This window comes from Podarcis liolepis (assembly GCF_965112155.1).
Source record: "Podarcis liolepis genome assembly, chromosome: 10".
NCBI classification, from domain to species: Eukaryota; Metazoa; Chordata; class Lepidosauria; order Squamata; family Lacertidae; genus Podarcis; species Podarcis liolepis.
Window position 1 is genome coordinate 25,312,450 of NC_139562.1, and position 17,297 is coordinate 25,329,746.

A 17,297-nucleotide genomic window follows, 5' to 3' on the forward strand; every position below is an offset into this window, starting at 1 on the left:
TTAGTAATCATGATAGCAAAGTGAGTTGCCCAAATAGCTTTCTCTGAAGTGAGGAGAATTAGATTACTATATTACAACAGTAGGCCAAATCAATACCATCTGCTTATTAAGCTGGAGCCAATATATTTAATTATTTTTCTTTAAATCCACACACATTCATATATATTTAAACAGTGATTTATTAAATTCTTTGAACCCATTTGCTTTCATATTTTTTTATAAGATATTTATTGAGATTTTCAAAAAATTACAAAATAAAAAGAAAAAAGAAAAATACAAAATAAAAATAGTTAAAAACAATTCAGTCTTTCCGTCACATATTTTTCATTTGCTTATTTCCCGGACCTCCTCACGCCTCCCTTTTCTGTATTCCAGTTCAAATTGTTAATTCAGCAAATCCCTCCCCTCTTTAATCACCTTAATCTTAAATTTTAAAATATTATAACATTAAATTTTTACCTATTAATAACCATTTTCTCATATTCTCTTATAGCATTACAACTAAAGACCACTTAGTTTCTATCCAACATCATTCTAACATTCATTAATTCTGCAGTATTTCTGTAAATAATCTTTAAACTTTTTCCAATCTTCTTCCACCAACTCTTCTCCCTGGTCTCGGATTCTGCCAGTCATTTCTGCCAGTTCCATATAGTCCATCACCTTCATCTGCCATTCTTCCAAGGTGGGTAGATCTTGTGTCTTCCAATACTTTGCAATGAGTATTCTTGCTGCTGTTGTGGCATACATAAAGAAAGTTCTATCCTTCTTTGGCACCAATTGGCCAACTATGCCCAAGAGGAAGGCCTCTGGTTTCTTCAGGAAGGTATATTTAAATACCTTTTTCATTTCATTATAGATCATCTCCCAGAAAGCCTTAATCCTTGGGCACGTCCACCAAAGGTGAAAAAATGTACCTTCAGTTTCTTGACATTTCCAACATTTATTATCGGGCAAATGATAGATTTTTGCAAGCTTGACTGGTGTCATGTACCACCTGTATATCATTTTCATAATATTCTCTCTTAGGGCATTACATGCCGTAAATTTCATACCTGTGGTCCACAACTGTTCCCAGTCAGCAAACATAATGTTATGTCCAACATCTTGTGCCCATTTAATCATAGCAGATTTGACCGTTTCATCCTGAGTATTCCATTTCAACAGCAAGTTATACATCTTTGACAAAATCTTAGTTTTAGGTTCTAACAGTTCTGTTTCTAATTTTGATTTTTCCACCTGGAAGCCAATTTTCTTATCCAAGTTATATGCCTCCATTATCTGATAGTAATGAAGCCAGTCTCGCACTTTATCTTTTAATTTCTCAAAACTCTGCAATTTCAATTTGTCTCCTTCTTGTTCCAAAATTTCCCAATATTTTGGCCATTTGGCCTCCATATTAAGTTTTTTTCTGAGCCTTCGCCTCCATCGGTGATAGCCACCTTGGGGTTTTATTTTCAAGTAAGTCTTTATATCTTGTCCAAACATTAAACAATGCTCTTCTGACAATATGGTTTTTAAATGCTTTATGTGCTTTAACCTTGACATACCACAAATATGCATGCCACCCAAAAACATTATTAAAACCTTCTAGATCCAAAATGTCTGTGTTCCCAAGAAGCAGCCATTCTTTCAGCCAGCAAAATGCTGCTGATTCATAGTAAAGTTTAAGGTCTGGCAGGGCAAATCCACCTCTGTCCTTTGCATCAGTTAATATTTTAAATTTTATTCTGGGCTTCTTGCCCTGCCAAACAAATCTAGAAATGTCTCTCTGCCACTTCTTGAAACAGTCCATTTTGTCCAAGATTTGCAATGATTGAAACAGAAATAACATTATTGGCAATACATTCATCTTTATAACAGCAATTCGACCTAACAAGGAAAGCTTCAAATTTGACCATATCTCTAAGTCCTTTTTCACTTCTGACCAACATTTCTCATAATTGTCTTTAAATAGGTTTAAGTTCTTAGCGGTCATATTAACCCCCAGGTATTTTACTTTCTTAACCAATGTTAAACCTGTCTCCTTCTGAAACCTCTCTTTCTCAATCGGTGTTAAATTTTTCTCAAGCACCTTAGTTTTTAACTTGTTCAACTTGAATCCTGCCACATGACCAAATTCCTGAATCAATTCTAATATTCTTTTAGTACTAGATTCTGGCTCCTGTAACGTCAATACTAAGTCATCTGCAAAAGCTTTCAATTTGTACTGTTTCAATTTGTACTTTCAATTTGTACTGGGGTTAAATTCTTTGAACCCATTTGCTTTCAAAGCCAATCTTTTTTTGAGAATATGTTGAATCGTCAGTAGGGTTTTCCATAATAAATAATCCCATGTCACTCTCAAAAAACCAACTCAAATAAGAAGATATCAAAAACATTTTATTTCTATGAAACATTCTTAAGGGGAACTGAAATATCCACCACTGAATGGCTTTACCAGATTACATGTTAAAAATCCAGAACAGTCCAGAAAAAATCAATAGGTGAAAACAAGTCTGTTTACATGGATATTAGTAATAATATTAGTATCTGTCCATGCACCAGTGAGCTTTGAGCCTTGCTAAAATTAGTTGTGGGCTGCCAAATATACACGGCTTCAGCTGAGAAGAAATGTCTCCATTTCTCAAGAGTAAAGAGTTTACTTAAGGAGAGGCTTTGAAACAAGACTTTATATTTACTCTGCAGCCTTTTCCTACAGACTGGACTGCTTCGCTTATGCCCTGGCAAAAGACATGACTCAAACAAAACAGCTATTGTCACAGTTTTCAATTTTCACAGTGGAGGGTATAAATTTATTTATTTATTTATTTATTTATTATTATTATTATTAGTAGTAGTAGTAGTAGTAGTAGTACAGTATTGGCTTTCTTAACTGCATGGCTGGAACTGCAGACCAACAAGGAGATCAAAAGGCAAGATTCCTAGAAAGTAGTCGCTTATGAAGACAAATCTCCAAACAGGAAAAAGGGGACTTGATCAGAAGACCAGAGGCATGGTAGCAAATACCAGGCATGAAGAACCTTCTTCAGCCTGAGGGCCACAGTCCCTCTCAGTGGGTGGGTCCAAAGGCCAAAGTGGCCAGAGCCACTGAGGTGACTCTTACCTCTGGGCAGTCAGCCACAATATAGCCACACAGGAGCCAGAGGTTTCCACACCGTCTCCCCACCACACCTCTCTCCTTCCAGGCAAGCAAAAGGCATTCTAATCATCATTGTACAAGGGCACGTTCCAACCAGGCAAAGCCCTCAAGGAAGGTGTGGGCCAGGGAAGGGCCCCAAGGTCATTGAAACTCTGGCCAATGTCATTAGAGAAGATGGAAACATAAAAGGAATAAGCAATAATAAAAAAGAGAAAATAATATTTGCAGATGACACCTTGCTAACAATCAAAAATCCGTTAGAAAATATGCAGGTAACAGAGGCACATTTGGGGGAAAATTGGAGAAATGACAGGGTTGCAAATTAATTGGTCTTGTTTCAACACTACAAGATGGTGCTATTTTATTAAAAAAGCTAAGATTAAATAAGTACAGTGGTACCTCGGGTTACATACGCTTCAGGTTACAGATGCGTCAGGTTACAGACTCCGCTAACCCAGAAATATTACCTCAGGTTAAGAACTTTGCTTCAGGATGAGAACAGAAATCGTGCTCCGGTGGTGCAGCGGCAGCGGGAGGCCCCATTAGCTAAAGTGGTGCTTCAGGTTAAGAACAGTTTCAGGTTAAGAACGGATCTCCAGAACGAATCAAGTACTTAACCTGAGGTACCACTGTACTTCAGTGGGATTGTATGCTTGAAATCATAGAATGGCAGAGCTGGAAGGGACTCTGAGCAACACAGGACTAGGCAGCTGTCCCATATGGGGATCGAACCTGCAACTTTGGCGTTATCAGCACCATGCTCTAACCAACTGAACTATAAGTATGTCACAGACTTAATCTAATGGTCACTCCCTCTCCTCAGAAACTTCAATTTCTGTGAGGGGCTGTGGGAGTACAGCTATCTCAGAACTCTCAACAAACTACAAACTCAAGGATTCTTTGGGTGAAACCGAGACAGTTAGCACTGGTATAAGCAATGATATATGCTTGCAGTGTAGATATGTTCCAACATCCCTTGAATTGTGCATCTTGGCTGAGTGTGGTTAAGCAATGGAAACCAGCTGGAAAAGGGTGGGGAAGCCCAGGAAGAAATAAGACACTGTACCCTAGCCTAATGAGGACTAGAATTCCCAGGGTTCAAGCCAAGAGAAGAGATGTTCTGTGTCTCTAGACAATGGGTGGAGAAATGGAAAGGAAGACACCCCCCCCCAACTGTCTCTGCAGAGCTGGAAATATTGCATTATAAATTTAAGAGAGGCACCAGAAATGCCTCCTGAAGGCAAATCTAGGCCAAGAACTTTGAACTATCTTTTTACTGCGTTTGTGCACAGACCAAAATGTCATTTTGAAGTACAAAAGTGCATTTGAGCCAAAAAAGGGGGGGAACTCCCCTCCCCCTTAAAGCCAATTCTAAATACTGGAAATGTTGAACAACATTTGTTGTGCACTCGGGAGTTGTTATTTTAAGTCTGCCTAGAAATAACAGAACTTCAGCAAGCTAACATGGGTTGGCATGTTACGTCTGCTGCAGCAAACACACAGAAGAGAAGTTGAATTTATTAAGGCAACAGTCAGTTGGCTAGCACATACAGGTTTACAGTGGTACCTCGGGTTAAGAACTTAATTCGTTCTGGAGGTTCGTTCTTAACCTGAGGTACCACTTTAGCTAATGGGGCCTCCCGCTGCTGCCGCACGATTTCTGTTCTCATCCTGAAGCAAAATTCTTAACCCGAGGTACTATTTCTGGGTTAGCGGAGTCTGCAACCTGAAGCGTCTGTAACCTGAGGTACCACTGTACAGTGGTGCCCCGCAAGACAAAATTAATTCGTTCCGCAATTTTTGTCGTCTAGCGAATTTTTCGTCTTGCGAAGAACGAAATCCCATAGGAATGCATTGAAAATCAATTAATGCGTTCCTATGGTCAAAAAAAGTCCAAACAAAGCCAAATTTGGTACAACAACAGTTTATTAACTGCTCTTTAAAGTCACACATACTGTAAAGAGCAGTTCAAAAACTGAAGGGAAAATAAATTAACTTTATAAACAAAACATGTCTTTGTTTTTAGACAAAGAAAACAAAGTCGCGAGACGTTTTCGTCTTGCGAAGCAAGCCCATAGGGAAATTCGTCTTGCGAGGCTAATCGAAAACGGAAAAACCTTTCGTCTAGCGAGTTTTTTGTCTTGCGAGGCATTCGTCTTGCGAGGTACCACTGTACACACACACACACACACACACACACGTGCGTAGAACAGAGGTGGGAAACCTGTGGCCCTACAAACATTGCTGAGACTACAACTCCCATCATTCCTGGTTGCTAGCCATGAAGACTGGGCTCAGTGAAGACTCCAACACTAACTGGAGGGCATCTCCTGCTCCCCACCCCTGGTGTGTAAGAGAAAAAGTTGCAAAGGGTGGGTCAAAAAGGCAAAAAGATGCTTCCAATAACAATGACTCTAGGCAGTGCAAGTTGGTCCATCTTTAGGGCACCACAACACTTTGCATAAATATAGCAAGAACTGCTAAATAAGATAAAGGGAACTTCAGGATTCTTCTCTCTCTCCCTCTCTCTCTGCTTCTCCTTCACCCCATCATTTTACGAGCAGATTAAGATGAGGCCTTTTCTACAGACTATACAAAGCACAAACAGGCCACCTTTCGCTACGCTCCCCCTTTGTAAATCTCAAGGTCGTCACAGCTTCAACGAGATAAACAGACACCATTAAAAAACCTAAGAAAAAACTTGCTGGCCATTTGGATTACCTCGTCCACAACTTTTGAAAAGTACTGAAGGGTGGATATCACTTCTTCATCTCCTTTACCCAGGGCAAAGTTCTGCAAAGGAAATGAAAATAAGACGTTAGGTTTCCAGTGCCTCCCGTGGAGTTCTATGGGATAAACCAAAAGCAACCTGCGGTATTGGACACAGATGTGCATATGTGGCGTTTGCCCTCCCAGGTGTGTGACATCATACTGGGTTCATAGGGAAAGGGTTAACTAATTGTAAAATGACAAAGCAATGGGAACCCAGGGGGCAGAGTTAACAGTGTATAAGGTTTTAAGCACAGAGGTGTGTGTTTTTTAGGAGAGAGTTAGGGTGGTTGAGAAGACAGTCTGGAGTTAGAAGAGACAGATAAGATAAGTCTGTGGGTTGGGCTAGTCTGATGTGAGAGAGTGAGAGAATTTGTTAAGAGGAGTCAGTCAAACAGTTGAGATAATCAGTCAGAAGGTATTAGGAAGGTATAGGCCGGTAAAGAAACTAAAGTTAAGGTACTGACAGGAATATTATCGGAGAAACCATGAACTTGTTAATGTTTGTAAAATAAACTTGGGGTTTTTTCTGGTTCACTTTTAACAACTGTCTGGACTCAGTGTTTTACCAGAGAGTAACTGGTTGGTGGCAGCGGGGAAGCGAGCACAGTGGTGGCACAGGGATCAATAGACTGTTAAACGTCTGGGGACCCTGTGTTAGGGTTAGGGGAAGAAGTCTGGGGACCCTGTGTTAGGGGAAGATGCCACAGCATCCTTCTTCCACAGCATCCTTCTTCCCTGTCACTGGCAATATGCTTCTGCGCTTCACCTGCTGGAAACCGCAGGAGGGGAGCGTGCTCTTGGGCTCAGGCCCTGCTTACAGGCTTCCCACAGGCTTCTGGTCAGCCACTGTGAGAACAAGATGTGGGACTAGAAGGACCACTGGCCTGGTCCAACAGGTTCTTCTTATGCTCTCCCCTTGCCCCACCCCCATGCTTGCTCCAAGATGTTGAGGCAAGTTTGGCATCTCCAGCAATATAACTAAGCAAACCCCTTAGAATCTTTCCATCTCTACCATCTAATCTGCTGAACATGGAGGTCGCGCAGGGTAAATCAGGCGTACCTGTTTCTCATACGTAAGAAGCTGCTTGGAGAGCTGCTGGGTTGCCAAGCACATTTCATTCTGCAAGGAGAAAAGGTATTTCATTACTAATGATCACACACCAACTTAAAAGACTACTCTAGAATTGTAGGCAGGCACTGTCTCTGTTGTCTTCAGCACCTACTGAAGACCTTCCTCTTTCAACCAGGCGCTTTAAGCTGAGATCTCTCCAAGCCTGAATCTGTACTGGAATTGTTTTTAAAGGTGTTTTTGTTTGTTTGTTTGTTTGTTTGTTTGTTTGTTTGTTTGTTTTATCATTTGTTGCCTGCCACCCTGGGCTCCTTTGAGAGGGAGACCAGGATATAAATTTAATAAGCAAACGAATGAATTAACAGTGCAATCTTATACTTGTTCATTCAGATGTAAGCCACACCGAGTCCAGTAGGAATTGCTGCAAGGTGAACTGTGCGTCATACTGCAGCATAAGCCTCATCTGTCATCATAACGGGCACTACAGTTGTTACCCTCTGCGTTTCAGATTATATTATTCATCAGGAGCACCAATATTTATGGACCAGCCTGCAAATTCCACACACCAGGTGGCTGTAGGGTCATGTGACAGACAAATATTTCACCATGAAGTACAGTAATACATAAATCAATACCTTGCTGCAATTCAAACTTGCATATATCGCAGAGTAGTATTCTACAGACATTTCTAGAGTTCCCTTCTTTCTAAATATACATAACCCCAAGCCATATTTACTGCTTTTTAATGTTTTACTTCTCAACTGATGTTTGTATCGTAGAGGTGTGGAAAGACCACAGACTTTAGAAAAATAAAATTCTACTGTAAGGATCCCCAAACCAGTTTTCTCTCTCTTTACCTCCACTGCCTATTAGTGGCATCGTTCACCCATCATAGTAAACCATAGTTAACGGTTAGCGGTGAATGCAGAAATCGTCCCCACTTCACTGCATCCCGACGGGAGTAATAGTTCACAATCACTAGCTTAGTGCTACATCCAGCTTGGGGACTGTGGTTTGTTTCACTCAAACAAAAAATAATTGGAAAGCCAAGAATAAATCCTGACTACAATGTGGCTTCTTTGGAACAAAAGAAATAAACTGTGATCCCCAATCTAGGAGGATCAAACCACGATACACCAGCACATTCGAAGTCAAACATTAACAATGGTTTACCATGATCTTGGAACGCAGTCACTATAATAGCACAACTCTTTCACCACCTAAACAGATTACAAAGTAGATTTAACAACAAGCACAGAAAAGAAACAATCGTATGCATTGCTTATACAGTGGTACCTCAGGTTAAGTACTTAATTCATTCCGGAGGTCCGTACTTAACCTGAAACTGTTCTTAACCTGAAGCACCATTTTAGCTAATGGGGCCTCCCGCTGCCTCCGCACCACCGGCACACAATTTCTGTTCTCATCCTGAAGCAAAGTTCTTAACCTGAAGCACTATTTCTGGGTTAGCGGAGTCTGTAACCTGAAGTGTATGTAACCTGAAGCGTATGTAACCTGAAGCGTATGTAACCCGAGGTACCACTGTAGCTCAAATTGGGGCAAATAAATATTGACAGCATTTGGACATCACAAACTTTACAACTTATGTAGCTCTCTACTACACACACACAATGCACTTCAAGGCAGAGGACACCTTGATATAAAGCAAGGGCAATATTAAGGGACTGAATCTCAATATTCAACACAATTCAGTCTAATTTTTAGATTGACATCAAATTCTACAGAATAAACACAGTCAAAATGTCATGTTCAGTGTTCAAATTCAGACTTATGCAGCATAATCTGATTATAATGCATAACCACCCTGTTCATTTCTTAAAAGAGGCTTTTGCTGACAGCAGCTCAGTTACTTGTTCCGTTTTCTATCATATCCCACCATCTCTCAACACCACTTTGATTGAATCAACTCCATTTCCAAAAAGATCGAACACGTTAGTGTGGGCACCAAGCCTAGTGATCACTGGTCTTTAAACTGAAGCCTTTGATATAGTATAGAAGATTTCTGATAAGAGAAAGTTCACCTTAGTTATAAAAAGCCATGCTGTCATTTCATTGCCTATTTTTTCCAATGTCTATTTCAACATAGCTCCATATTTATTCCATATGCACACTAAGTTGACCAGAAAGGCAAATTAAATTCTCTCCGCGCTGAAATTCTGATAATCGGCAAAGCTATCAGGCCATCTGATCGTACCCAAATAGCAGGTTGTCTGCCTTCTCCGCTTTTCTTTGTTACCCATAAAAGCAAACCGTGCTGAATTGAAGTAAGTCACCAAACCACACCTATAATTTCTGGCGTGTAAACAGGCAGCACTTCCGATGGCTAGGCCACACCCGGAATTTTGGGGAAAGCATGCAAACAAACAAGAATGCCAGGGAGGTGCACCCCAGGAACTTCTGAGTTCCAGACACTTCATCCAGGACTTACAGGAGGTGATGCAACATTGAGTTACAAGTTAAGCAGCCCAAATACAAACATTTGGATGGGCTGGGACTTAGTGCATTGACAGTTCTGTGTACATAATGCCAAAGACATGAGGGGTTGTGTTCATTTAAAACAGGGAATGAGGATCTCTAGGGACCTACAGATGTTGCTGGACTATCCCTCACATCATCCCTGATGCCCAGAAACATCTGGAGGGCCGCAGGGCAACCTTGATTTAAAAGGCTCTCCTGAAGACGTGGCTACAAATTCCTACTATAGCAACTCCTTCAAGACTGCCTGTGTTTATGGGCGCATAAATATCCATCTATAAAATGCATGCATACGTTTTCGAGCACAATTCAGTGTTGGTGCTGACCTTTAAAGCCCTAAACAGCCTCGGTCCAGTATACCTGAAGGAGCGTCTCCACCCCCATCATCCAGCCCAGACACTGAAGTCCAGTGCCAAGGGCCTTCTGGCAGTTCCCTCACTGCAAGAAGCAAGGTTACAGGGAACCAGGCAGAGGGCCTTCTCGGTAGTGGTGCCTGCCCTGTGGAACGCCCTCCCAGCAGACGTCAAGGCAATAAGCAACTATTTTACTTTTAAAAGACAACTGAAGGTGGCCCTGTTTAGGGAAGTTTTTAATGTTTAATGCTGCATCATGTTTTTAATATTCGGTTGGAAGTCGCCCTGAGTGGCTGGGGAAACCCAGCCAGATGGGCAGGGTATAAATAATAAATTATTATTATAATATTATTATTGCATATGACCCCACCGGTCTTCTCAATAATCTCCTGAATGCACAGAGATGCTCCCACAAGGTAACCTACAATAGTGAAGAAAGGGGTGGGACAAGAAAAGGTATAGAATTGATGCAAATTGGATATACAGCACTTTTTCACATCTTAATATTTGTTGTGCTGGGGGTGGTGTGTATGCAAGCACAGAACAGACTGGGATCACAACCCTGGAAGAGCGGGGGTTAAACCTTCCAAACTTCCTCCCCCAAATTATTTTTCCATGTTACAAACCAACCAACTTGTGTCCAATGATTAAAAGCTTTGCCTGCCAATTTGTGGTTTATTAATATAGGACAAATTACCAGAGCAAATTAAGACGGAAAGTGGAAGACAGAACCCCAATTGTTTTGTGGAAGACCAGTGGCCAGTAATCAAAAATGACCTGTGAACTGGGATGCAAAACTGTGGCCTTGTTCCAATGATCACAGCTTGGCTTCTTAAGCAGAGATGGACAAGCCTTTTGCCACGTACACGGTTTCTTTGAGGTGAGCTGCAATTTAACCAGGAAATCTCTAATTAGCCATAGTTTCCCATTTTATCAGAACCAGAAAACTATGGGTATCAAGTTCAGAGCAGATCAGGATCTTAAACCATGGTGTGGGATTAGTTTAAGATCCTGATTTGTTCCGGTAACCATAGTTTCCCAGTTTGGACAAAACAAGAAACTATGATTAATAAGAGGTTCCTTGTTGCAACAATAGTTTGCTAACAAAAGGAGGAGTGAGCAGGCTGCATATCTGGTCAAAAGATTTGTCCATATCAAAACTAAGAAGCCAATATATGACTATCTGAATAAGGTCAGGATGTGTGCAGTAATTGCCTCAGTATATATTGCTTTCTATGTTTATCCCCCTATTTTTAAGTGAACAAAATAAAATATAATCAATGGGGTGTGTGGAAATCATAATTATTTGTGTTTTCTTCAGGAAAGTGGCAGGTTTCTTTTTATGGTTTTCTATATTACCCATTATGAAAGCGCAATATGTTACTGAAATAAAACGATACATTATTTTTAGAAGAGTTGAGGGGCAGAAAGGGAACTGAAAACATTTGAAGTGATTTACCTGAGCCCCATAAACTCGCTGCATCGCTTGAAGCAACTGGTTGGTGTATTCTGTGAGAGTCCCCGCATCTTCTTCAAACACACTCAGCAAAGAACGTGTCTGGTCAAAGAGAAAGGGTAGCAGTTTATTCACCAATGGAAATTTACAATTTTCAAACAAACAGGTAGCATAAATGGAGACATACATTAGTAATCTCTCTGTTGTTAAGACACTAGACACACACAAGGAATAGATCCTCAAATTCCTGCTACAGAGGTGGGGAACCTGTGGCCCTTCAGATAGTCAAAAGTCACGAATAACAGCAATTGGAGTCCAACAACATATGGAGGGTAACAGGTTCCCCAGCCTTGCCCTATTATGAACAGAAGCATTCAGCAGTGAAGACATCTGTATTTATACCCTGGCTTTCATCTAACCAGACCACAGGGAGGTTACAATGGCCAATTCATAAAACACAACACTTCATACATCATGACAACTCTAAAATCATTATTAAATTATATCCAGAAAGACAAAACATTAGCTCCACGTGATTTTGATGTCAAGCACGGCTCCCGTTATTACTCCCCACCCCCAAGCATGAATGAATAAGCTGGGATCAAAAGGTCACCAATGAGATGGGAGGTAACACTGCCAAAAGGAAAGCGTTCCACAGTTGGGGTGCCACTGCAGAGAAAGCCCCGTCCTGAGTTGATGCAAACTGTACCTCCCTCATAGGGAGGATCTCCAACTGGGCCTTCCCCACTGAGCACAAGCTGGCATATATTTGTAGAGGTTTACGTGGTGATAAGTCAAAATCCCGCAAACAGGGTAATTCCACTCAAATTGAAGAAGGAATAGCAGCAATCTTTCCTCATGTTCAGTTTCAACAAAACATTGAAGCATCAGACCCCTATAACTGACTAGGGCTATGGTGCATTTTTGGTTTGATATTTTCTTTGCTTATTATAATTATTGTTTAGTTAATTTGTATATTGTCCTTCATCCGAAGGTCCCAAGACAGTTCACAACAGAACCCTCAGACATATTTAAAAAATGAAGGGCAATACACAAATGTTCTCATTGAATAATAAGAATAATATCCTCCACCACCCCATTCCAGAAGCATACCAGAACAGGAAGGCTTTAGATCCAGTGGATTCAAAGTATCCGCTGATGTGCCCCCCAAACACCTTCTTTTTTGCCCTCTCTGCCGGAGAAGGGGCAGCCAAGAGGTTCCCACAGCTACAAGACATCCATTTGTGGTCATATCTTCTGTATCACCCATGGAGTTGGAGAGCCACAAAATATTACGGCTCCTGCCCCACCAACCCAGCTACCACAGAATTGCACCTGATGTACTTTTTAAAGACAGCAGCCTAAACTGCTTAGATCTGAATGGATCACACCACAAAGATTTCAACCCTAACCATACTTGCTAGGGCAGAGCTTTCCAAACTGTGTGCCGTGAAACATTAGTGTGTTGGCGGCAGTGTGTAGGTGTGTCATGCAAACGCTCCCCATGCTCCTCCTGGGGCTGGAAAGGGGTTAATTTAACCTCCGGTTTGCTAGTAAAACTGAATTACAGCTGTACCTCGGCTCCCGAACACTTGGGAGTCAAATGTTCCAGCTCCAGAACAATCAAAAACCAGAAGTGAGGGTTCTGGTTTTCGAACGTTATTTCGGAAGCCGAACACCCGGCAGGGCTTCCAACTGGCTGCAGGAACTTCCTGCAGCCAATCAGAAGCCACAATCTGGAAGTCGAACGGACTTCCGGAACAGATTCTGTTTGACTTCCGATGTATGACTGTACTGTATCGCGATATTATGCATGCATAGAGTGTGTCACCAACATGAAAAGTTTAGAAAGCTCTGTGTCAGGGAGAACAGTGAGCCTTATATCAAAATAAACATGCATTCAATTGCATACTTTTAAACTGTGGGTGGGGTATTGTTTTGTAATATGTTACATTTTTTCGTGTTTTTATATTGTAAACTGCCCTGTGATCCTCGTATGAAGGATAGTATAGAAATTATATATATAGAAATACACACACACACATTCATTTTCTACCCCTCTTTTTCAGCTAGTGCTAAAATACTGTTGACATTTTAATATTCTAAGTGAGATGGCAGAAGCAGAAAAACCAGTATTATGTTTCAGGTATACAAAGTTAACAATTTACATTGGGATATTTTTATATATATCTTGTGTGGTAAGATCTGCCTTGTGTAAACTGTGGTTTAGCTCCTGGGCAGAAAAAGGAGGATGCGGTTTTATTCACTAACCAGGCCTGATTTCCTTCTAGCAGCAATGGAAGGGGAAAGGAACATAGGAAACAAGGATATACAGAGTCAGGCCATCGATCCATCTGGCTCAGTGTTGTCACTCTGACTGGGAGCAGTTATGCAGGGTTTCAAGCAAGGGATATTTTGAGCTAAACCCGGAGAAGCTGGGGATTGACCCAGAGTTGCAAGGGACCCCCTCCAAGGGTCATCTAGTCCAACCGCCTGCAATGCAGGAATTCCAACACACAGTCCCCCATCCAATTTGAAACCATACGAGACCCTGCTTAGCTTTGCAAAGGTGCCAGTGGTTTTTACTGCTGCACCACTAGGAGGGTACACCACAGAGCCACAGCCCTTTCCTAAACGAGTACAGTGCTACCTCAGGTTACATACGCTTCAGGTTACAGACTCCGCTAACCCAGAACTTTGGTTCTGCGGCGTGGCGGCAGCAGGAGGCCCCATTGGCTAAAGTGGTGCTTCAGGTTAAGAACAGACCTCCAGAACGAATTAAGTACTTAACCCGAGGTACCACTGTATAGAGAATCTGATCTGAGCCCTTTTGATGGAATAGGTCATATTAAAGTTTTGTAATCAAACATTCATACCCCAAATTACAGTGGTGCCTCGCAAGACGAAATTAATTCGTTCTGCGAGTTTTTTTGTCTTGCGAAGCACGGTTTTAACGGTGTTAACGGTTTTATGAGAAAGGAAACAAACTCGCAAGACGTTTTCGTCTTGCGAAGCAAGCCCATAGGGAAATTCGTCTTGCGAAGCAACTCAAAAAACGAAAAACTCTTTCGTCTTGCGAGTTTTTCGTCTTGCGAGGCATTCGTCTTGCGAGGTACCACTGAACTTCTCTGACCTGTGGCCATGCAATTCAGCAACATTCCACATGTTCTTTCTGGCTCTACATATATATTTGACTCACCCAGCTAACAAGCATCACACCTGCCAGGACAAAGGAAGAAAAACAGATATTTGGGGTCCTTCAAAGACTCTGAAGAACAGAAATTTGACGCAGGTCTGATGGAATGAAATTTCATTGCTGTGGGGCCAGCACAGAGAGGGACCTGTTCCTTGGGACCCAGGTAGGGCTGCGAGAGAACTCTGTCTGAAAGCCTAGAGAGCTACTGCCTGACACATACAAATTCAATTTGTGCAATTAGTCACTTGCACAGCAAACACATTTCCCTCAAAGATTATATTTTTTGCAATAAGGAAAGTGACAGAGAAATGTGCTTGTGGCATAAAACTTGCTTTGATGCAACATCACCTAAGCTCCCCTGAAAAAAAAAATCAGTGGGAGGGAAACAGAGCCCTGGATGGAGGGGTGCACAGCACTGGTGTCAATCAGGAGGACTGACAGTAAATTTGTACATGCAGCTCCCTGGTGTGTTTAACTGCCAGAGAACTCGGTGGAAAAAAGTGTACACACAATTTAGCACAAGTAAGAATGCTTTGAATGTGAGCAGTTGCACATTCTGTTTCTGTAAAGAAACAGAAAAATTACAGCCCTTAAAAAAAAAAAAAAGGATTTGCACTGCCTCAGCACTCTTCTGTGTACTACGCAAATCAGCATCCGGCCTGTTCAGTTTCAGGCCTTTAAAGCACCAGCATCCATTTAGATGAGTCACATGATGCATGCATGTTCTCCACAAACTTGAAAGAGCTCTCGCTTGCTCACTCACTCTCTGATCCAAAAAGATCAGGAAGGAAGAAACAAACTGTCTCTAATTCATAATTTATTCTACCTTAATTCACGTATTATAACTGCTTTAGAACAGTGTTTTTGATTGTACCTACCCACATGGAACTTAGGGAGACCAGGAACATAAATCAAATAAATCCAATTATTAACTTTCCCTTCCCTCAGATTTCAAAACGTCCCTCCTAATGCACCTATTAAAAGTGACCTAGATTGGTCACAATGAGGCTCCATACATTTACAATGATAAAGCTACTTCCGGTCTCCTCCTCCCTCCAAAGCTCATTAATATTTCCAAAGTGCTTTATTGTTAGAACCATTGTTAGAACATTTCCATGCTCCCTTCACTTCTTAACCTGGAAAAATATGATAGCATCCTGCTGATGTACGGAATGTTTATTTACACAAGATAGTAGATGATGGGCAGAGAAGAGTTTTTTTATTTCTCCATGGGGATTCTTCCTCTCTGTCATAGAGCCAGATTCCTATACACTGGAGTTTCTCCCTCTCTCACACACCTGGGCAAAACACCGCCTGTTTTAACATCTAGCCCAGTCTTTCTTAGCCATATCACCTCCAGGTGTTTTGGACTACAATTCCCATCAGACCCAGCCAGGATGGATGTGCTCTCGGAGGCTGATGGGAGTTGTAGTCCAAAACATCTGGGCACGGGCACCAGGTTGGCAAAGGCTGATCTAACCGGACTAGGAGTTCTGACCTCCCTCATTTCTTCTGGGTCCTAATAATGTCACCTTTTTCTTTAAAAGAAAGATCCGCCTCCTACTTAACAAACCTCCGACCACAATGGCTACTTTCCCATTCCGACTCCTCCATTCTCCGGCAGCAGGGGCTTCTTTCTCCAGCTTTTAAATTATCCCCGTTTAAAAATTACATGTCACCCTCCAACTTGCTGAAAACTCCTGTGTCTGTTGAGCACCATTATGAAAACAAACGCACCTCCACCACCAAAACCCTGCCTGGCTCATAGGTTTGCTTTGATGCAGACCCACAACAGAAAGATCAGCAGGCACCCGGGAAGAGCTCTCGGCTCGCCTAATGCCATATTCTGGATTACGGACAATCCTGCTCGCCCTCTCCTCTCCCCTCCCGGTCCGCAGGTAGCTTTCGCGTTTGCGCGCAGCTTGCAACGACTGCGACATCCTCTCTCTCTCTCTCTCTCTCTCTCTCCCCTCCCTCCCTCCCTCGCCGGCCTGACTTGGAGATCCATTCAGACGTGCCGCGGTGATACCTGCGGGCTATCCTGCAAAGCCTCTTCCAGGCGAAGCCTGTCGACGGCGGGCATTGTCTGGCGCTGGAGAGGCGAGCGTGAATTATTCAGGCTGGGCGGACGATCCTGCTTGCAAGAGGATCTCTTGTGACGCGTCAGCTTCGGATGCTGCGCCCAGCCGAGGGACCTGGCGAGTGTCCCTTTCCCCACCGCAGCCGGGAAGGAGATAAAAGAAGCGAGTTCCGCAGCCGCGCAGCGCCCAGGTGCGTGAAGCAGGTAGTTGCCGCCTGTTGCGCACCAAGCCAGCCAGCACAATCCGCAGGCAGCCAGCCCAGGACCACTCCTCCCAGTTCCTGTTTCTGGGAGGAAGTGGGACGACTAGTGGAGAGCATCAGGAAGTGGGGCGGCGCTGCGGCCTGGCCTCCTGCAAGAAAAATCCACACGGGCGGGTTTAACGTGCGGGTTAAAGGCAGAAGAAGAGAGCCCTGCCGGATCAGGCCAAGCGTCCATTTCACCCAGCACTGGCCAGCCAGATGCCCAGGGTGGGGGGAAGTCCAGCAGAACCTTCACAGCCGAATTTAGAGCTGCAGATTGTCACACTGCAAGACTGAAATCATATTTAAGGCTCCCAGCCTAAAGATGAACTTATGCTCAGCCAAAAGCCTTATAGAACAAAGATTAGCAGACATTGAATATCAACACAACCTGGCTTGGGGTGGGGGTGTTTGCTCCCCCAGGTATCACGGAATAACCCCACCACTTGGCCTTCCATCATACATGTCATCTCTTTCATCTGTACCACACC

General features: G+C 42.6%; 1 protein-coding gene across 2 annotated transcripts in view; it reads right to left on the reverse strand.

The window, feature by feature from the left end:
* APPL2 (adaptor protein, phosphotyrosine interacting with PH domain and leucine zipper 2) overlaps nucleotides 1-17,041 on the reverse strand; it is a 31,998-nt gene extending 14,957 nt beyond the window's left edge. Inside the window, exons 1-4 of one of the 2 annotated variants that reach the window (XM_083462163.1) lie at nucleotides 16,514-17,041; nucleotides 11,292-11,390; nucleotides 6,975-7,034; nucleotides 5,864-5,935 (exon numbers count right to left, since the gene is read on the reverse strand). In XM_083462163.1, coding sequence (XP_083318289.1) covers nucleotides 5,864-5,935; nucleotides 6,975-7,034; nucleotides 11,292-11,390; nucleotides 16,514-16,567 — 285 coding nt within the window. In that variant the 5' untranslated portion in view covers nucleotides 16,568-17,041. The remainder of the gene's footprint in view (nucleotides 1-5,863; nucleotides 5,936-6,974; nucleotides 7,035-11,291; nucleotides 11,391-16,513) is intronic. The other variant, XM_083462162.1, reaches the window with a different exon arrangement.
* Nucleotides 17,042-17,297: the final 256 nt, after the last annotated feature.